Consider the following 21,216-nt stretch of genomic DNA (forward strand, 5'->3'; position numbering starts at 1 on the left):
ACGATAACATCACTTTCATTACTAGCGCACGTGCTGCCACTGGTTGGGTGGCGAGGTTAGAGAAAACGCTTTTTCTCCGAACTGGAGCCACGCAATAGCTTTTGCTGCTACTACTTTTCGTGCTGCGATGGCATCGTTTTATGAGCGTAAAAACTTCTAATATAATTTTTCTCTTTCATTGGCTGCACTCGTACACTTGCACTCACTCGCTTGGTCAGTGGAACACTTTCCTTCAAAAAACCCTTAACACATATTACAACATCACAATAAACCAGCCACTGGAACGAATTGCGGTCAGTACACTACCACACCAACCAACGAACAAACTTTTTTTTTCCCACGCAACACTCGTTGTATACGTCTCTTTCAAACGGCAGCAACGGGAAACTAAACTCAGAGAGACCAGCTATATGCAGCTGCCGTGAACCTGCATTACGATGTGTTATCACATCGCCTGTACCGATGTTCGGCTGATAAATGTTTTCTCCTCTTTACAGATAAAACTTCAGCACGGGTACAGTGTGCATGACTCTAAAATGTGTGAAATTATCTCCCGATATTGTGCCGGTGAACGTAACTTGCCTCGCACACTCACACGCACACCAATAACCTCAAGTCAGGAGTGTCAAACCGTTTCATGCTGGGGTTCATTTGACGGCATCTTAACCTTGACAAAGTGCAAAAAACTCTTAAACCACAAAATAATTTTTCTCTTCATCTACCGCTTTTTGTGATTTCAAATATTTCGTATAGCATAATGTTCCTTAAAATAAGATACTATTTAATAGCATTTATATGAAATTACCTTGAAACCTAGCAAAGGTCTATATTCAAACATATTATTAAAGCACTCTGACATTTTCATGTATGGCTATTGAACCATTTTCAATACTTTTTCAAAATAGTTTAAGGAAATTGACATTGAATTCAAAAATCACATTCACTCTTACAGACACTGTATTTGATTTTAGCTCTCAGTTTACCACGCAGCAACAACAAAACAACCGTAACATGACTATTGCAGCTTCGAAGTAATAATACAACCAGTGATGATCATACTATACGCACCAGTTTTAACATCACAAACAACTAAAGTCACAACTAGATATTTACACCAAGCACTGCCGCAAGACAATACATTTGCCATCGACAACTGGCGTGCGTGAAACGCTCACAGCTAGGAGAAAGTCACCACGTTTGGGACAAACACTGTGAAACATCCAATACCAGCTGCTTCTTGCGCTGTATGTCGTGTGTTTACTGATTAGAAATTTTAATAGCCACCCTTTGGCTGTGTGTTCGTTTGGCTTTGGTGCGACTTGAACCAACACCACGACGCGCACGACGATGCACGTGGCGTCGTGAAGCAATCGGACAATGAATTCGTTTGTAAATAAAGGCCGCCGCAAGCTAGTGTTGACAGTACTGTTGAGTCAAAATAATTGATAACAAGCGTTCCTAAATTTGGTTTCGAATAGATTGGAGAGACGTATTCCCGTAGTGTGTAAATTTGGAGTACTTTTCTAATATATTCAATACAGTTCGTATCATATTGGAAAGTTGAAATGTGCATTACACGCCAACCTACAATATACTAATTTTCCCTTCTCACTAAATAGCCACCAATTGAGGCATTTTGCTTAACACTTCTGCGCGTAACAAATTGGACGCAGTCCCATACCGATTCGGACACGCCGAAACGACCACCCCCTAAACGCACTTAACCACAGTTGACCACACACTACACGCCAGCACCCGACCATCGGAAACACTCACAGCCCTTCGGGGCACAATTGAGTTCACGGAACAAAAATAAACTGCTTTGTAGCGCTCTGCTTCATCGTTACGATCGATTCGGTATGATGGTATGAGTGGCCCCTGTCAATGATGATCGGCCGATGCGCACTCAACGGGCATACTTCACCAAGCGATAATCAAAACCACAGCCAATCGCATCCAAATGTTGGTGGGCTAATGACCACATGGTTTGACAGCGCATTGGAACAAACAAAAACAAAAGCGATTTTCATGGTATTGATACTTTTTTTTGAAATGGTGTTTGTGACGCAAACAATTAACATCATTTATTGGCGTGAATAAAATGGCATACTGTCGATCACAGCACTGAACCAAGTGAGAACGTATGGCACGAGAATGAATGTGTTGAAAGCAATTGTTTAGAAGACGAAAAAAAAATGACGTCGTTTCATATTAGCGTGACTTTCATAAACAAGCAATACCCTTCACACAGATATGCTTTTGTATCAGTATTCGGGAAAAGTAAAAATCTCTTAAAATTTTAAATAATGAACAAACATGAAACCAATTTTAAAAATATTTCTAACCAATTTAACCAATAACGTGTAGTTGAAGATGAAATAAGTCTTCATAGCATGAGTAGCATACCAATTTCATTTGCATTCCGCTTGCCAAGCCAAATACCTCCCACCCTGCCGTAGGCAGTGATTTATCCGTTGGCAGCAAATTTGAAGCACAAGTTCAACCATCATTTATTTGCAGCACAACATCCAACCTGGCACGCTTGGTGGTACGTAAAGTTGTAGGTATAATTTACCATCTGCCCCTCAAAAAACTAACTACACTCATCCGACCCACTTACACGGGCTACCTATACCGACTGAGCGAAAAAAGCTAAAAAAGCTTGCCACCCTTTCCCTTCCCACAGCCACAAGTGCCAGTGTGTCAGTCCACCCGGGGTAGGGGAAATCACATTTCGAGGAAGTTCACAATTTATTCATATGCTTCGCTCCACGCACTGGGCTCCCGGATGCTCTGTACCGGGATTCAGGTTCATGCTGAACCTCAAGCGTTGGACCACCGAGAGCTTTGACGGTGGATTTGTTTACCACACGGGACTGCTACCCGAAAATTCGTTATTAATCTCGGACACACACACACCCCCCATAAGTTGGAGCCAGCCATTCCCCGTGGGGGAATTTTATCATTAGGTCGGGGAATCTACCACGCCACCACCAGCCCACTGCAGTGTGAGGCTGTCATCGCGACCACGGTCCAATGGTATGCAAAATGTAGAGCAACAACAAAAAATATACATTTCTGATCATTGTCGCTGGGACTGAGTTTTCCCATGTTCGCTCCTTCGCCAAAGGTATACGCCCATTTGGCCCGAAACCCTCGACGGGCACTGCGTCTGCATAATTCATTCCCATACCAATATAACACCTCAATGCTTCGGATGTTGATGCTTTTACAGCATCCACGACCGTGAGATGACATCAGAGGTGGGAAAAAAAATGTCGTTCGTCATCTTCATTTTATCGTGTGTTATTTAAATTTAATACCAGCATAAAATTGTGGACAGTGTAGAATCACGACCAAAGCGCCCAACGCGTTAAATCAATGTGTTGGGCGAGACGGTGATAGGGTGGTGGGGTGGGGAAATATTCGGAACCAAATGGTGATAACGCAATTGTGCTACCATTGCCAAGTCATGCGGGCGTGAAACATTCGAGCAATATTTATGCACCATTCCGTTGAGTTTATGGTATCCGGTAACTAACGTTAACTCTGAATAAAGGAAGCAAAAGCATCAATTTGGTGATTTTATTTCTTCACTCCAAATTGAAGCAGAAGGAAACTCTATGTGATCACAGCTCTAGCGTATCAACAGGATCAGGATCATCAGTGTCACTTATCAGCTATTTTACAATAAAGACAAACCGTTGCAAACTTTATAAAGAACTTAAAAACTATCTATTACATATGATCAAGCATACTGAACATAACAATAAAGAGCAGAAAATGCTTAATAAACAATAAAACACGTATCTAACGTGCAGTACGCAATAACGAATATAAAAATGTATATTATAATGTTACAAAAAAAACCTAAAACATGTTTTATATCAAAGCCACAAGTAGTACATATAATCGCAACGTTATTAAAACTGACAGTTAGATCGGCAAGACTTACCCTTGGCACGGTGATATTTATCAATCCTAAGCAGATCTTCCGCAAACCCCATCCTAGTTTTCCTTGTATCTGGTGGGGTTGTATGGTAGTGTGTACGTGTGTGTGTGTATGTTGTTTTTATTTCGATTCGATTGTTTAAATGTGGTTTTGTTTAACATTATTTGCAATATCGAAGTGCCCGATCGTTTCCATCAACATTATAGCAATTTATTCGTGCGATTATTCGTTTATCATCGCGAGTCACATTATTGTTTAAACAAAGTTTGTTTCGTTTACATTTGACAGCATGATGTTAAAAACAATTTCATTTATTAAGGAATCCCGAAGCGTGTTTACCATTGAATTATAGGAATTTGAAAAGCGAAACACTCACAACACATTATCAAATACGTACAGAGCATTTTACGTAAACAAACGGGTGGGGTAGGTGTTAGGCGGGATTTGAAACAACATGTAGACATACAGGTTCAGAGAGGTTGAAAGGGTTTTAATATTGTGATTTTATGTTTATTTGGTTGGAAAACGAGGGGTTTTGTTAAGATAGCGTGACAGCACAGAAGAAGTTAGTTAGAAGTGATAGAAAAAAAACAGCATAAACGGAAATATAAAAAGAGAGAGAGAGAGAAAGAGGAAAACAGTGGTTAGAAAATGCGCTGAAAGAAGAGGCAGTGGGTGAAGCATGTGCGGAAGTGTGTGCAGCATCAAAGAGAACACAATGTGCGAATCAATGAGGGTAAACACAAAAGACTAAAGATTGGAAACTGCTAGTCAAATGGTGCAATGCATTCGTCAGCTCTCCAGTTCGCCTCTCTAATGAATGAACATTAGTGTTTGATGGTGGCAAGAAAGAAGCAAACGCTAAAGTTACACTGCTCACTAAACTTTCCACAACGCACGCTTGCAACGACGCTAATTGTGGCAAACGGGACCGGGCGCTAATCGAAAACCATTCTTCAGCTCGTCAGCTTGCCTTACAGATCCCGCATTTGCAAAACTTTCCGGCGCCCAAGCTCACCGCACGAAAACGATGTCAATTAAAGAGCTGGCTACATTCTTTCTCACCCTCCCACCAAAACCGCCAGACGTCCACACTCGTTTTGCTATTAGCGTGTGACAGAACTTTTGTTCGATCATCACTGATGGAAAGTTTTCGTGCAATCGACAGCTTGCAGCGAGCAAAGTTTGACACGTCCATTGATGTGACTGGAGCGATCCAATCGGTAAGTTTGGGACAAATAACTTCCCTTCAGATGGTGCGTGATTAGTTCGGGAAAGTATTGGACAATGAAATTGTGTGACTTTGGTCTGATAAGTAGAGCAAAACAGTTTCGTGCCAGTACTGGTAGAGATTTGGGAGTAGCTAGAACATAGGTTACTAGCAAGCAATGCAGTTCTATCTATCGTAGATCTTTATGAGAATGAATTTTCATTTCTTATGAATTTGTGGTCTACCTTCTTTTTGAAGTTGTTAACTGCTATTCAACAAATCTTTTTTGTTATGTTTATGATTCCTATTGATTGCATTTATATTGTAGCTGCTTCAATATTTTTGAAATATATTTTGAGATACATTCAATACTGCATTGCTTCGAAAATAAAACATCAGCGTTAGCGTTCACGCAAAAAAAAACCATGTTTGGTCCAAACAGGCAAAATAATTTTCGCCAAATGTTTCATTATTGTATTATATCACTTCAAAAACTACCAGACGATTCTAAAGTATACTCACAATTCATTTATATACACATTAAATTGGACATAAACTGCCCTCACCGCTTTAATCTCATGTACAGTGTTTATTAAATTATTAAAGTTATCGATTGAAATTTGTTTTTTATCCTTAATCGTTTTTTTCTGTTGTGGCATATTCTAGTTTTCCATCATTCATGCATGTAATTGTCTGTTCCTTCATGCTGGAATAATAATTTCGAACGATTGATTTCTTCCCACAGCCAAGGTCCGAAAACCACTTATCACTTCAGCCACAAACCATAATATTGCAGTGAATATGAATCAGCGCCCAACACAAAACATCACACTGCGTGCCAACCATTGTGGAAAATCCCATCAAATTAGTGCAGCAGAAGAAAATAAAAAAATAATTTAATTACACGTTCTAACCCCGGGGCTGTGAACGGTAGTAATTAAAACATGGCCAGAAGGATTACAAACGATTTTCCACATTCTCGCCTCGGTAAAAGCGAACCGCAAAAGGGACAGCGAGGCAGCGAACCGCACTCAATGGTCCAGTTTTGAGCTGGTGGCACGTTTGATGGTTGCTAAGGCACAACAACAATAAGCCACCCCACTGGCAGGACCACTAACTGGTCACATTTTTGGACGTCCTCAAACACACAATCTCTGCGGTTATTTATAATTTGCCACTATTTCGCAACGCATCCATTGTTCAATCGAAACAACCATTTTGTTGGTTTTTCTTTGCCCATCCCGTGGGGACGAGCACGGTTGTTAGAAGGTGGCAATGGAAGACCTATCAGTATTCCTCAACGCGGTTCATCAATTCACCAGTCAAACAGGTTGCCGGCAGGCCCGATAAGGCTATCCGGTAGGGCATCCTCGTCACACAAACGCTTGCCCATATTTACAAAGGCTTCACTTCACCGCACCACGAAATTGATTGAATGTATTTTCGCTCGAAGCTGCTCGAACACCAGAAAGAGAAAAGGAAAAAAATCCTTCGCCAAAATCAATCTCACTTTCAAAAGTGGAACAATCGGCTCACAAACAAAAGTCAGAATCGATCGAGAAAACAAAGCCATTCAAACGGCGGCTGTTGCAAAACAGTCCAGCGCAACAGGTCCCGGGGAAGGATCGTTCTGTGACCGTTCGGCCCATATTGACACTTGAAGCGAAGTGACTTTTCCCAGAACCATCACGAAGTGGAGCTGTTGTAGATGGGACTCTTTGTGGGGGTAAAGCTATAGGCCTGTGTTTGTCTATAAGCTTCTCTAGCCTATCCCACCACGGGTGGCGGTACGGTTACTTGCGTCGTGAATAATTCATTAAACCGTAAGACAAAGAGGAAAGCCGACAGTTTTTGTGCAATATTTTCCCGCTGCCCGTGGGGCAGGTGGGGAAGAAAACACGCTTGAATAATGTAACTAGCATTCCCACGGGGCTACCACCGTGTCGTTCCGGACGGGATATATCGATTGATTTCGCTCTCCCTAAAATGGCAATAATGATCCGGTGGTTGTGGTTAGAGAGTGCGAAACAAAAATAATATCAACATTAAAATTGATGTTCTATTTTAATGCATTGTTTTGAATTATATTGAATTTTCAAACACATTTTATTAACTTAACTTTTGTTTTCATTTTGAAACTAACATGAATAAATGAAGCAAATTAGAAATATTCGGCACATCACTAATTTCGAATGATTTTGTGCATGATTTCAAACATAAAGTTTCACTAAGAAAAAGGCCATATTCAAGTCGAGTGATTTATTCCCAATCCATTATAAACACCCAACTAGTTGAATGGTTGTTTACCATAAATGAAATGGAAAAATATTTGTACGCATAAACACAACCCGTCATGGTATGAAATAAATTGCATCACATCTATTCAGAATCTCAACGAACGAATAAACATTGCCCCTATATCACATTCACACACGTGTTTGGAAAGCAAAATAAACACTGCCGCTCCACTGTGCCAAATTGGACAGGGAGTTGGAGCTGTGCGAGTTCAATGTCAGACCCACATGGAGACGCCTGGTGGTGCACTGCACTGATGAGCTGAAATGGACTTCATTTCACTTCGCCTCGGTCCCATTACTTCATATTACTCCAGAGTGATTACTTGATTGTGAGTAGTGAAAGCTAAATTTTCTGCGAATTATTTTATACGCCTAGCACACAGCGTTTTATGAGGCAAGGGTATGGAAAATTAAACCCTTTTCATAGTTGTCATACAATGCAGAAACGGGTGCACTTGTGCTATGAAAAAATAATAAAAAAAGTGAGTATTCGAGAGGAAATCATTACGGCAATGCATCAACACTAGCAGAACCATATATTAGCGAGTGCAGGGCAACCCACTGAAGAGTTGCACTTAAAATCAGCGGATGTTGGTTTCCCCCTTTGTAACCATACTTTTCATTTCCCTTTCTCGGCTGCATATGTGTGCGGATGGAAATTTGTTGAAGTGACGTGGTGCTTGGTGGGAATTATAAACTAAACCGTGCGAAAGAGGGAGTGTATTGGGGGTTTGAAGTAAAAGAGGAAGCGGGCGATAGGGCCTACACAGCGAGACAACGCTCTACACACTACAACGTTAGCACTACAACAGGGGAACGGGAGAGCAGCACCGGGAGTGAGCAAGCAAGAGAGGGATTTCAACGTACCGGTTTTGCATTCCTCTTATGTTTAAGCATTTTCCCAAACAGTTGCAGTCGGAGGGAAGGCCGTACGTCACAAATGGCGGAGTATTAGATGGGCAAAAATGGTCACGTCACGCGCGCGCGTTACACTCACAGGATGATGATGGTACTGAGGGCGCTAGAGGGCGCGTTAATGCAATGTGGGCGTCTTTGCGCGTTTCCGCGCGAAAACGTTCGTTGGTTGCGTCCTGTGCTGCTCGTGTTGGCGGTAGGGATTTTCCCCACCGGTGGATCGTCGCCTTACAATGGATTGTAAAGAAACCGAGCCTCACGGCATGCAAGTACGTCGCTAAGTCCGCGCTTTATGATATGATACTTTGTTAAAATGGTTTTGTGAGAGTGTTTGTTGATTTTTTTTGTTTGTTTACTTTGCTGCGATGGCACCGTAATGAGCGCTGGATACGATTGTGTTATAGGCCCAACCGGTGAAAAGTCGAAGGCAAGACGGACAGACTAAGCACCGAAACCTTTCCGGGAAGGGGGAGGGTTTTAGTTCTAAGCTAGACAGCAAGCAAAATGGTACCCCACCCGTCCACCAGGCTGCTACCACCAGGATGGATGATTGAATGCAGGTGGTACGGTAGTTACGATGTGACGATATTTACAGATGATTGGCGTGCGTCATCGCAAGGATATGAGTAGGATAAGGTAAATGGCGCACATTTCTACCCTGCCGATGCTCGGACCTTGCCGGCATCCTGCTTGATCGAGCACGATTCCACCGCTCATCCACAACGAGTACACGACGCTGGCACACACACGCACATACACACACACAAAAAAATACACACGCGCGAACCACTTGAGCCGATGCACCACACTAGCTAATGCACTTTTGCACGTGCCCGGAAATAGAACTGTTCCATGTGAGCGCTTTGTTACACGGGTGAATTTATCACAAAGACCAACAAAAACACACACAATCTCGCTTGCTTCACACAATCTGATTCGTGCGTTAAACGAACTATCAAAACCGTAGATCGATTACATTTTTACACTAACACAATGATCGTACGCTAAGTGCATTAAGGGGAAAAATAAAATAACGAAAACTTTATTTATTGTATAATTGCTTCTTCCTTCAAGCATCCACCATTTATTTTCCTTCACGCACCCATCGACGATCAAAACACGGCGCGATCGCGCTGACAATCCCAACAAACTGTCAGATCACGAGCGTCGAGCGTCGGATACGTCAACGCGATCGGTGGTGAAGAGGTGAGTGGGCATATGAAGCGGTATATAAATAACACCGATGCTAGGCTGGTCGAGCACAGCGCACAAATACACACTGAACCACTGCTTCAAGCCCGACCGTACGTCAAAAATCGCTAACCAAATTTGTAAACAAAACTCGTTTTCTTCGTGTTATGAGGCAGTCCATCGAAGTTGCCGAATGCGCGCACGATCACAACCAGTCTGACTGCACTGACGCGCGATCGGTACGCCCACACCCGCACCGTAATGTCGTTGCCCGCTGGAGTGCTGGACAAAATTGCGTGCGTACAGCTGAGTTGCCAGCACGGTACGGAGCGTGGGAAGGGCAACGAACTACCAGCGGCTAAAATTTGGCCACCGTAGACATCCGCCAGACTAGTGCACCAACACGAAGCGATAAGGCTGTAACATATACCGTCACAACATTAAACATACACATATACATACACACACACACACACATACATTTGCACACTGAGTGGCGTACATCGATATGGAACATTCAAGCGGCATACACATATGTTGTTCGAGTTTTTCCCCTGCCCACTCAAACCACCGCGAGCAAGCACAAACACCACGATGCACACGGATGAACGACGGCTGCGCAGATGGGTTAGAAACACTGATGCTCCAAACATAACCTCACGCATGTGGCAACACGTGCGCGACACTTCCACGCTATGCGGTTTAAACATTTAGCTACATCAAGACGCATAGCATAGAACATATTTAGAGATCTGTAAAAAAAAGAGAGAGAGAAAGAGAAAAGAGAGAAAGAAAAAAAAAGAACACCGGACGCCACCACACAGAAAGAAAGAAAGAAGGAAAACGAATCAATTGATCGGTCCCTGGTTAACAGTGAGCATGATGCGACATATCCACTGCTGTTTGGATGGTATTACAGCCAAGCTCTAACATGTAGTGCAAAGCGGCAATCGGTTCGTGCACGGTGAAATCAACCAAAAACAATTACAACAAAATTGACGAATTGACGAAGTAATAATAAACAAATGATTCAATCGAGAGAGGCTAACAAAGCAATCCGATAAGTGGTGAGGAAGCATACGAAAGCATGGATTAACCTTCAACATAAAGTGCACACCCTAACCTAGACCTACGAACACACCTAAGGCAGCACAAACACAAACATGCAAATATAAAAATGATTAAATAATTACACTAAGTGAGGTTTGATATACCATTTGTTTACCTATTTGTACTGGTAGATGATTCAGTTTCGATTGGGAATAAAGAAAGTTGTCATATTGAAGAATGATTTGAGAAATGTTGGTTCAAATATAGGTTATTTCACTTGGCAAAACATCGCTGACATTCATTTCAGATGAAATTTACCTTTAATAGAAATTCATCTCATGCTTGAAATTATCTATTTAATGTAAGCGATAGCGCATCTCTGCCCCTCATTATGGTCCTTCTCTTTTCCTTATTTCATGTCGTTATACTTTTTTCACGGCTAGCTTTTCGCGCCCCACTAAGTGCAAAAATGAAGTCATTCCGGTAATTAAATGCCATCTTACTGTCCCTATTTATTTGCACACCTGCAACCTTTTGCGTTCGCCAAGCAAAAAGCTGTTTAATTTTATTTTCTTCTCCACACGGTCCCACCTGGTTTTGGTACATCCGTATACATTTTCCGACCCAAACTGGGGCTAAAAAAAATAACATCAGGCTCAGTAACAATTTTATTTCTCCACAGCTTCACACCTTCCTAAACCACACACACACTCTACGCATCATTTATGCTTCTACGGATGGATGTGGCTCACTACATCGAACTGCAACAGCACAGCACTGCCACCGGAAACCGTGTAACGCTTCTCCCTTGCTACTAACTCGTAACATATGTCGGTTTTATTAGACAGCTAATAAAATTTTCATTCATTACGTGAGACGGGCAGACGATTTACTACAAGGATGTACAGGAGCGCCGAAAAACTCAAAGCGTTCCAAGAAGAAGAACAACCTCTATGTACCTTGCCCGGATTAAGCACGGAATGTTTCGAAACAATTTCCCGATGGCACAACAACACTCCCTGCTTCCTTCCCATCTGGCTGGGGCAGAGAGCATGATGAATACGACGACCGTGTCTTTTAATTTCTATTTTATTGAGTGCTGACTGGTGAAACCAAATTCCAGCATCCAGGACCGTGCCTCCATCCTGCTGCCGTCGTTAGCCGAGAGGGAAAATTCATGACGGTATGTTACAAGCCGCACAATTTCTTGTCCCAATCTGGGACTTTATTGGGGCAAAGGTATGCATAAATTATGCCGCAAGCTCGAGACAACGATTAAGGAAAGCGGCGGTAGTGCAACGCCACCCGAGTCCAAGAGTCGTGAATTCGCGAGCTGGGGGATAAAAATAAAATTTCTTTTTTGTGTGTGTGTGAAAAGCTCGAGACTTCAAAGCATGCTGGTTGAGCGGGAAAAAATAAACTTTGCTTTCAAGCATGTTCAAGTACCGACGTGGAAATATTTTGAGAAGAGCTACTTTAAAGGCCTCCGCCAGAGCTTTTAAAAAGGCTGAAATGTTGAATGCCTGCAAAAGCCTTGTTATGCCTTACAGTAATGTTTTGAAAAAGGTTATAATAATTAAAGTTGAATTAAAATAATTTAATTATTTAAACTGTGATTTACTGTTTTTTGCTTTGCAAAACTCAATTCATCTTTTCAGCACTGAAATATCAATTTAAAGAACGATACAGTCAGCACAACCGGATTGCTTTCTCTTCATGGAGCAGTGAACGATGCAAAAACATTCACCTGACGCCGTTCTCCTTCCCAACCGTTAGATAAACATCCTTTTCATCCGCCTGACGCCAGCGAATAACAACAATGTTACAAAAAGGACTCAACATAAAAAAACGGTCGCAAAATGTACTCTATACACCAGTCCACTAGACGAAGGTAACGACTACCAAAAGCAATGGTCTCCCTCCGCAACCGGGCCGAATTCCAGCTGGGTGATAATCTCCAAGCAACTGAGTGTCGATCCCTTGCTACGGCCGTCTTGCCCCAGCTGTCGCACGCCATCCGTTACCATCGTCACCTTTTTTTTACTAGAAATCGTCGCAACAAAACAGAGGACATACGCATCTTGGCTTTTTCGCAAAGAAAAAGGGGGGAAAAGGTTACCGTGTAGCAACAGCAAGCAACCTCCCAACTGCTCGGTGAGTTCTCAGTAAGCAAAATGTTAAACGCAAAGAGGAAACCTTGGGCACAACCAAAAAAAAAGGCTCTCCATCTTAAGCAAGTAATTGGGTGAGATCATGCTGGACCCGGGGACTTGGAAGCGCAGACGGAAAATTTGAATCCATCCTTTCGACCAGCACCGTTACGGACTACGGTCAGCTGGAGATCGTAGAAAGCAGAAAGCGAAATGAAAAGCTGCCGGGTCTGCTGGGCTTGTTACCTAGCCATGCCCCTTCCACTGCGTGGCATCTGCCTTCGTGGACACCTTCGATTCATCATCTCCGATAATGCATGCGAAGGGAATTGGAAACATTTCCCCCTAATTGGATCACTGCAGAGCTCAGTGACTGGACCGGTAGCAGACACATCAAAGCTGTGTGTAATACGTACGGAAACAGGAGTTTGCTTTGAACTGGAACAAAAAAGCTCAGAATGGGACTCATCAAATTAACACTTTTCAAGGATTTACAGTATAATTTCTAGTAAGAAAACATAACATGTACCAACGGGTTTTCTACGAGTTTCAATGGGTTCGCTGATTTTCTATTTAGTTCCCACGACGTATATGTCTTATTTACATTTTGTCAGGGTTTGCTACATTTTTAATGAATGTTTTCCCCAACCCTCATGCCCCTTCAAGCTCATCAGTCACTCACGCCACTATGCAAGATGAAGATTTATGTGCGTTACAGCACAATAGACGAAGACGGACATGTCCCTCCTCCACCGTACAATGCAGTACATGACACACGACAAACCAAATCTACCGTCGGTCAAGTTGGTTTTATCGAAAGGTGACCGAGGAAAAAAAATAAAACCAAACCAAACGACACTACTCCTAAGGACAGCAACACCACTTCACGAAGCGTTAACCATATTATCCACCTGGGAGACGGTTGGAGAAAGCGAAAACATCTCCCCTACGCAAAACACCTGCGCAACCCACGACAGCAAGGGATAGAATTCGTCCTGCTGCTCACACACGCATCACACGGCACAGAGGTTGTCTACCGCGGTGACGAAAGATAGATGACCGAAGGAAAATCTGATACCATCATTACGCCTGTATTTTTGGCCACTACAGCTTCGGAGTTGCTTTGTTGCGATTGCTACCGACATGGATGGTAACGTGTAACGTGTGTAGGACGGGCCGCTGTGCTTTCTGATGAACGTTCCCCGGGTTTTCCCTCGAAATGTATCAACGAACCTGTGGGAGGATACAAGGGTCGAGCGTATAATGATACACTACCACTACACGTTCACTCCACGTGGACCGGGGCGGCAGGACAATCGATTGGGCTTTCCTTTGCGCTAGTGGGAACGGTTCATTTCGCAGATTTCACCCCCAAACGCTTTGCTTACGTTACACATGCGATCGTTGCGTCGGTGGTTACTATCGCTGTAACCGATACACATATTAAGGTGCAGAGACCGGTCAGCTTGATTGAACCGATTGCAGAACAAAGCTTAATTTTTGGCAAAAAAGCGATCATTTCTTCGAAAATTAGTTTAATTATTATTTGCACTGTGTGTTACCTACTTTCTCTGCGTTGAACGGCTACATGTGCCCTTCAATTATTGTACTAATTGAATCGATTATCCTTCTTACAATTTATAGGCCTCCAATGTGAGTAGCAAAGAAGCTGTGGTTTCTTAGGCTACAAACACTAACCTTTCTATGCTTTCTCTTCTAAGCGTTATACACATACATAAACATTTAATGAACTTTCCTCGGCGGTGACCTTTGTGCGCTTGAACCATAATCAGCGCCAAGAGATCATAAACATGTTTTTACACCCACCCCAGCCCTCCACCTCCCACTTCCAATCATTCGTGTAAGTTGTTGGGCTGTGACCCCTTCACTGTCATGTTACATTGCCTTAAATCACCTTTCGTTCGCCAACTGGTCAGCACAAAACATACATGGAGGGCAGTACCGGGGATCACAGGACAAAACGGACCACCAGCACGCATGTACCTGGCATTTAGTGTCCCGTCATACGGTATAAACCCCGGCACCCGGCGCTGGCGCCATCGTTTCCACTGCAATCCCTTGCAAACCTTGCCAGCAACCAGTGCCAGCCACTGTCACCGGCAGTGATTTACCGGCCTGGGCTGTGCCAGTCCTCGTCCCACTCGAGCCACCATGCGAACCATTTTCTACCAAGCCTCTTCAACCTCACAGCAAAGTGAGTTTTATGGTTACTTTTGTTCCCGTTTTTTCTCCCATCCTCGTTTCGGTCGTGCCGTATTAAAATGTACCATTCATCATTACACATGGCAAACGCTATTCATGTGCTCAGTGTTTACGTTGTTATATTTTTAACCATCCCACCATTGTACTCTATTTGTTAGCCAAAGCTCGGTTTTGTTTGTGCTGCTTCGTCCATTTTTGCCTAATGAAAGCATTGAGTTGGGGTTTTCTATTTACCTACAATCTAAACACATGTTTGATGAATGTCTGTGTGGTAGCTTTGCAAATTGAAATGCATATTTTTGTCCTGTTGTTTAAGAGCCAGATAAATTATCGCAAACGAAAGCTTTCAGAAACTCAAATAATCCAACACAAAAAAGTAGATATATCCCGAGATCGGATGTCCTTTGTGGATCATTGCTAAAAGCTGTCTAACTATCGTTAATTGGTAGATCGGTTAGTGAGTGTGGTTTATTTTAATTCCCAAAGATAGTAAAAATGCACGCCTACAAAAAGTTTCTCTTGTCAAAATGCGAAGCCCCAGGTAGTATGGAAACACAACCGACAAGCATCACGGTAGGATCATCACCGAAAAAACAGCACCTTGCTGACCCTACCCATGGTAAAACACTCCTCTCGCCTCCAATTGCCACTAGCCAAACTATATCAACCGCTGGAATATTCATCCAAAAACTTCATCTCAGCGCCCAGTCAACAGCTTCATCTCTACACGTCCGGTCCGGCAGACAGTTTTAATACGAGAAAAATTCAACCCCATGCACTGGACAGAGACCCATCGTCCGTAGTGCTCCGAAAACAAAATCGATTTTCCAATTTTAAACATTCCTCCCACTTCGCGCACGCTCAGCAAACATACTATCCCTTTGCCCCTATTTTTGGCAACGCTTTTGCTTCCGTTCGGAAGCCTCCAAGTAGGGAAGCAGGAAACCACACACATTGAAGGGAGAGGAAGGGGATGGAATTATTTTCCATCGTCCCAAAGCGCTGGCCTGTTTCGTAAAAGCTGAAACAAAAACACGTGACACGTGAAAACCCCGCGCCGCAAGTTCGGTTGCATGCAACATGCACATTTTCGTTGGCTTTTTCGTTTGGCTACGATAGTCACGAAAGCATCAAAAGTGAATGAGCCACCATAAAGAAGGTAGGCACAAACAAACCCTACCCCACCGCTGCTCGCCTGCCTGATCTGACCAAACACACCTACCGGCCGCACCAAACCGATGGCCTAAAATTGGCTTCCGTTCAAATGAAATCATTTCGGTAATTAAGTGTGAACTTACGATGGGTGGAAAATCGGGCAGACTTTTCACTTCTTCTTTTTTTTGCCCTACCATACGGCATGACATGTTGCACCACGTGCGTTTTGAGTCACCCTTTTCCGAACTTTTTTATAAGGGTGGTTAGAAATAGTATGATTATAGAGTAGGGTTCTTTTTTCCACTGTTGACGATAGCACGAAACGCTTTAGCTTATCGTCCGTGTGTAGTCGTTGATTTCCCAAATTGCGTGGCTAAAACCGCGTGTGTGTATGGGTGGTTTCGGTGGGGGAGGGGTATTTTTGTCCAGTTCGTCTGTTAGAAGCCATCTGCGAGCCCATCGATCAACGCGTCAAACTGACGGCAGCAGCAGTGGTATGAACCATTTGGGAATGGATTGCTTATCGCCCACAGTTGTTAGCGTAGGTAAATGGTTCTGGCACTGCCAAAGGTCAACTGTGAGGTGCTCCTACGCTGCGGCATTATCGAGTTTTCACCGGAGGTCTGTGGGAGGCTCGATTGGTCTGCTGCTAAGAGGTTAGCCGTAGCACGAAGAGCAATTATGCCTTTGGGAGGAAACCGAACGGCAATGAGCTGTTGGATGAGAAGCTATAATGGGTCGGGTTTGGATTTTGAGTAAACATGAACTTTAGTTAAACTGTTTATTTTCTTAACTTATACGTTGGTATTAATAAAAATCATACTATTCAAGCAAGTTTTATCCAAATGGAATGAATCTGGTGTAGCCTAGAACTACATTTTCCTAAGATTTTTTTTCTAATGGAAATGCGTTAGATAGATTTTCGCTCAACGATTATCGGCATGCTACTGTGCTAATCGATTGCAACTCACACGATTATTAAAAAGAATTTCCCTATTCGTTGTCAGATCACCGTCATTTAAATAATATCGTTTGATCAATGTAATGGAAAACTCCAGTATCGATTATTTTACAATTCCAGGGTTGTTTTTTTTCATCCCAACAATTGCACCGGAAAACTCATTAATCATCGACCGGAAGCTTGAGCAAACCGGGGTGGGAAGGAAAAGCGTAATCTGCCAGCACCAAACCAATCCGAGTGAAAAGGGGCGATAATTCATTAGTGTGTAATTTGTTTTGCACAGCAGTGAAAAACGACAGACTGGTGCAGCGTGGTGCAGTGACAGCTAAGTACCAGCTTCCTTTGCAAATTACAACACGAACAGAACATAACAACGCACGAGATTGGAGCTCGATAGGTAAGGGCTAGAACCGAAAATGAAATACTACAGAAAAAAGGGTTTTAACATTCATATTGGCGTTGCAAATTATTTCACGAACAAAATACGAGTTTGCATGACTCTTCAGCAGTGCCTTGGCATAAATTAAAAGCATTTGGCTACATAGTCTTTTGTTAAATATATACCAGGAACGAACTCATTGCCAGTCCTTTAGAGCAATTAGATGATAGCACAGAACCATGCTTAGAGCAAAGTTTTCTTCCGGAGAAGTCATACAAAGTTTGAACATATCACGTTTCCTTTTGGAACTCTTGGCAAATACTTGAGCAGATATTTTCAGGTGAAATAATGCAAGACTTAACAGCCGCCACTGTAAAAAAGCAATTGCAAGAGCTTGTCAAGAACAAGTGTGAGCACCAATTTACCAATACCATTCACTGAGCAACTCCTGCTTCCATCTCTTCGTTACGCCATTGTGCAGTGTACAAAAGCAACATTCGACCATGAGAATGCAACCATAACCGGTTCGGTCTGGTCCTTCTGGCTATTGCATTCCGAAGCATCCGAGTAAATCCAAAAGCAAACATATCTTCCTGGTTCTCCAAGTACACCGGTTGACTGGACCACAAATCTTATCCATTCCACAACCTATGTATGTACAATGCTAACGTACAAATGCTTGTTATACATTAAGCCGATAAATGCTCTAATTAGGGTCGTTAGCTCTTCTGGCAAATGCTAATGTGTATCAGGTTTAAGCAAAATGTTTAAACCAGACAAATGTGTCTATAATTTTCTTTCTCTTGTACATTACAATAGGCCAGTTAAAAACGTTCCCAACAAAATATTAAACATTCCGCTCGACTCCATTTCGCTACCAACATCAATGCTCTCAAGACAAAGCCCACGACAATGTTCCTTGCATTATTGAGGAAGGTACACTAATTGAATACCGGCTTTTGTCAGCAGCAACGCTTTCCCCGTACAAAACTCCGTACTTCAATTACGAACTTTTGGCCCGGCTCCAAGCGAGCGAAGTGGTTGAATTATTTTCCCTGTTGACACGCATCTTCCCAGCTCCTTCTCGCGTTCTCTCAAACTCAGCCCACCAGCCCAAAAACAATCACTTCATCAGAACATTAACTTTCAACCAATTATTCGCCAATCAGTCTGGGCCACCCTTTATCAGCAGCAGCGCGCCTAGACCGTTGCCTGGCAGAACAGGCTGGCAATAGAGGGCAGGTCTATCAATCAAGTGCACGATCTGCGTCCCGGATCCCGAGATGCTGCACCGCCGGGTATGAGTATTCCGCGCGTATGTGAAAAGACCGAAAGACAACATCATTCTACAACTTGATACGTACTTGACAAGCACCAGCCACCGATCCACCTGGCAACAGAGCCCGCGACCAAATGTGGGAGACGCTGGAGAAGATGAAAATTATAAAACAATTTATAAAAGGACTCCATCGTAGAGCCAACGCACCCCCCAGACTGCTTGCAAACGGCTGGAATGGCAAAGGGAAAGAGGAGCCGGGCTTTTAGCTGACGCTAAAAGAATGTTGGCGAATAAAAACTTGCTATATTCTGCACCAGTGTGCGCGTGCGATGAAGACGTGAAGCCGAGCTGATTTTGATGGACAATTACTTCATGGAATATGTATCATGCACAGCCTGCTTTTGAGTGATAGATTCTTGCAATTTGGTATTTAATTATTATCTTTCTATTCTACTCTTCTATGTGTAATAGCAGAAATTGAATCAATAAGAGAATGCCCCAACGTTCTTCTCTTTGTTAGAAACGTCGCGTTCAATATCTTTTACATACTCCTGCTTAAGTCCACCTGAATTGTACAGCCCGACTGAAGCTATTTCACCCTTTGCCAATCGAAGAATTACGCGCCACTGACACCTGTTGGACTAACAAATCCATTTACCGAGAGCCGTATCACATTTTCCACAGAAATCCCCCAATTCCTGACCATCGAACCGATTAACTTTATCGTAATCGAATTATGCCCCAAGCTCAGCCGCTCACGTGCGCGTGTCGTTCGCTTCGATTGAGGGTTTTGTTTTTCCAATCTTCGCCGAATGTCCTGTCCACCCATAACGAAGAAGGAATCAAACGAGCGAGCGAATATGATCGAATAAATTTGCTCCCCGTCTCCCTGACGCCGACATCGGCTGTGCCCTTTTCATCCAATCTCCAGTCAGGTTACGCTCAACCTCTTTCCAACCGAAGCGAGCATGGAAAGGCGCATCATTTTAGCACACTTTTACCCTATACCTTTCGCATCTTTCTAAACGCATCCATACATCCGAACGGAGGCACCACCAATACCACCACCATGGATGAGATTATTATTATCGTGTCGACGTCGTAAAGTGAAACGGATACTGAGAATGCGGTCGCGTTTGATTGCGTTCTTGCGCGTGGTGCCTAGAGAAAGGGAGGGGAAAAAATATGGCACCCTTTATCGAATACTCCTCGGCGCTTGGTTATTACTACTTTTCTTTAACGAGCAGTAGCAGCAGCAGCATGAGTACCAAGTGAAAAAGAAATCATACTTCGGATGAACTTTGACGGAAACCTTACACGCTGGATTGGAAAGCGTATGTGCGCTTGGCTGAAATAAGATTTGCCCGCAACACACTCGGAAAATCGTACATCACACAAGTGGGATGTATAGACCGATCATGAGTAAAAATGCATAACATCTTCAGATAGCTCCGGTCGCTTGATCCGCGAGCGATGCCGAGAGCTCCTGTGCCGAAGTTCGAATGCCGTCTTCTCATTTCTGCGAAATCGAAAAGGAAATCGATCAAATCGCCGGAAGCCGGAACTTCCATTCCATCAGCCAGGGCAAACAGGTTCGAGATGGATTCGGCGAACTAGGCTTCACTTTGCTAGCAAGACGGCTGATTGATGCAAAACGAGGTCCGACTTTTTCATGCCGAAGCGGTAAACGGTAATAATCAGTACAAATTGGTAATCAATTTCGTGCATGTCTAATGGAGGCGTATAGGCCCGGAATGTATAAGCGTATTACAGAACACGAAACGAGTCAATTGGTAATTAGAGTCATTCATATTAAGTATGTATTAAAAATTGTTTGAATCGCTCGTTTATGATGAATCTTATACAGAAACATTTATCAACCATAATATTAAATGTCAAGAAGAATCAATCCATCATGCGATCAAACAGTGAAACAGCTTTTTTTCAAAATGAAATCTCATCTGCCCAGAAGGATCAAAGGCCCACAGTAGCCGTACGCTCGTCAAACAGAACTGCTACCTATTCCTGCTTTTTTGCACACTAATTCTAACAATTCTATGACAGTTCGGGAAAGCATATCACACAACAGTTGTTGCGTCAGGTGTGACTTTTAGGACATTCTAAATGGATAAGCTGCACATGCCACACATGACATCTCACTCATTTCTGGTTAGATATTCTGATTCGCACTGAATAGGATATGGTAGCCGGTAGGATAAGGGACAGATTTTCCCTCCAGATTGCATCTCCGTGAGTTGGGCGTACGAGCCTGAGAACTTGAAAATGCCAACTCATCCAAGAAATTCCCTATCCAACAGATTTCAAATCATACGACACACTAGTCCTACGGTTGGCTTAGCACAATCCATGCTCCACACATCGCTTCCTAAATCTTCTTCTGCGAGAATCTGCTACAATATCCTACTTCGCCGTACGATGTGATCTTTCTTTTAT

At 43.1% G+C, this 21,216-nt stretch overlaps 1 protein-coding gene across 17 annotated transcripts in view; it reads right to left on the reverse strand.

The window, feature by feature from the left end:
• Nucleotides 1–21,216, reverse strand: part of LOC120895129 (transient receptor potential cation channel trpm) — a 65,727-nt gene that overhangs the window by 37,887 nt on the left and 6,624 nt on the right. For 7 of the 17 annotated variants that reach the window (XM_040298187.1, XM_040298200.1, XM_040298192.1 and 4 more), the window contains exons 3-5: nucleotides 9,477–10,317; nucleotides 9,024–9,378; nucleotides 3,956–4,024 (exon numbers count right to left, since the gene is read on the reverse strand). The exons of 1 other annotated variant lie outside the window; for it this stretch is intronic. In XM_040298187.1, coding sequence (XP_040154121.1) covers nucleotides 3,956–4,024; nucleotides 9,024–9,059 — 105 coding nt within the window. In that variant the 5' untranslated portion in view covers nucleotides 9,060–9,378; nucleotides 9,477–10,317. Of the gene's footprint in view, nucleotides 1–206; nucleotides 731–805; nucleotides 2,048–3,955; nucleotides 4,025–8,326; nucleotides 9,379–9,476; nucleotides 10,318–21,216 lie in introns of those variants that run through there. 9 more of the 17 variants (XM_040298188.1, XM_040298186.1, XM_040298185.1 and 6 more) reach the window with 5 other exon arrangements.

The sequence above is a fragment of the Anopheles arabiensis genome, chromosome 2 (assembly GCF_016920715.1).
Source record: "Anopheles arabiensis isolate DONGOLA chromosome 2, AaraD3, whole genome shotgun sequence".
Classification (NCBI taxonomy): domain Eukaryota; kingdom Metazoa; phylum Arthropoda; class Insecta; order Diptera; family Culicidae; genus Anopheles; species Anopheles arabiensis.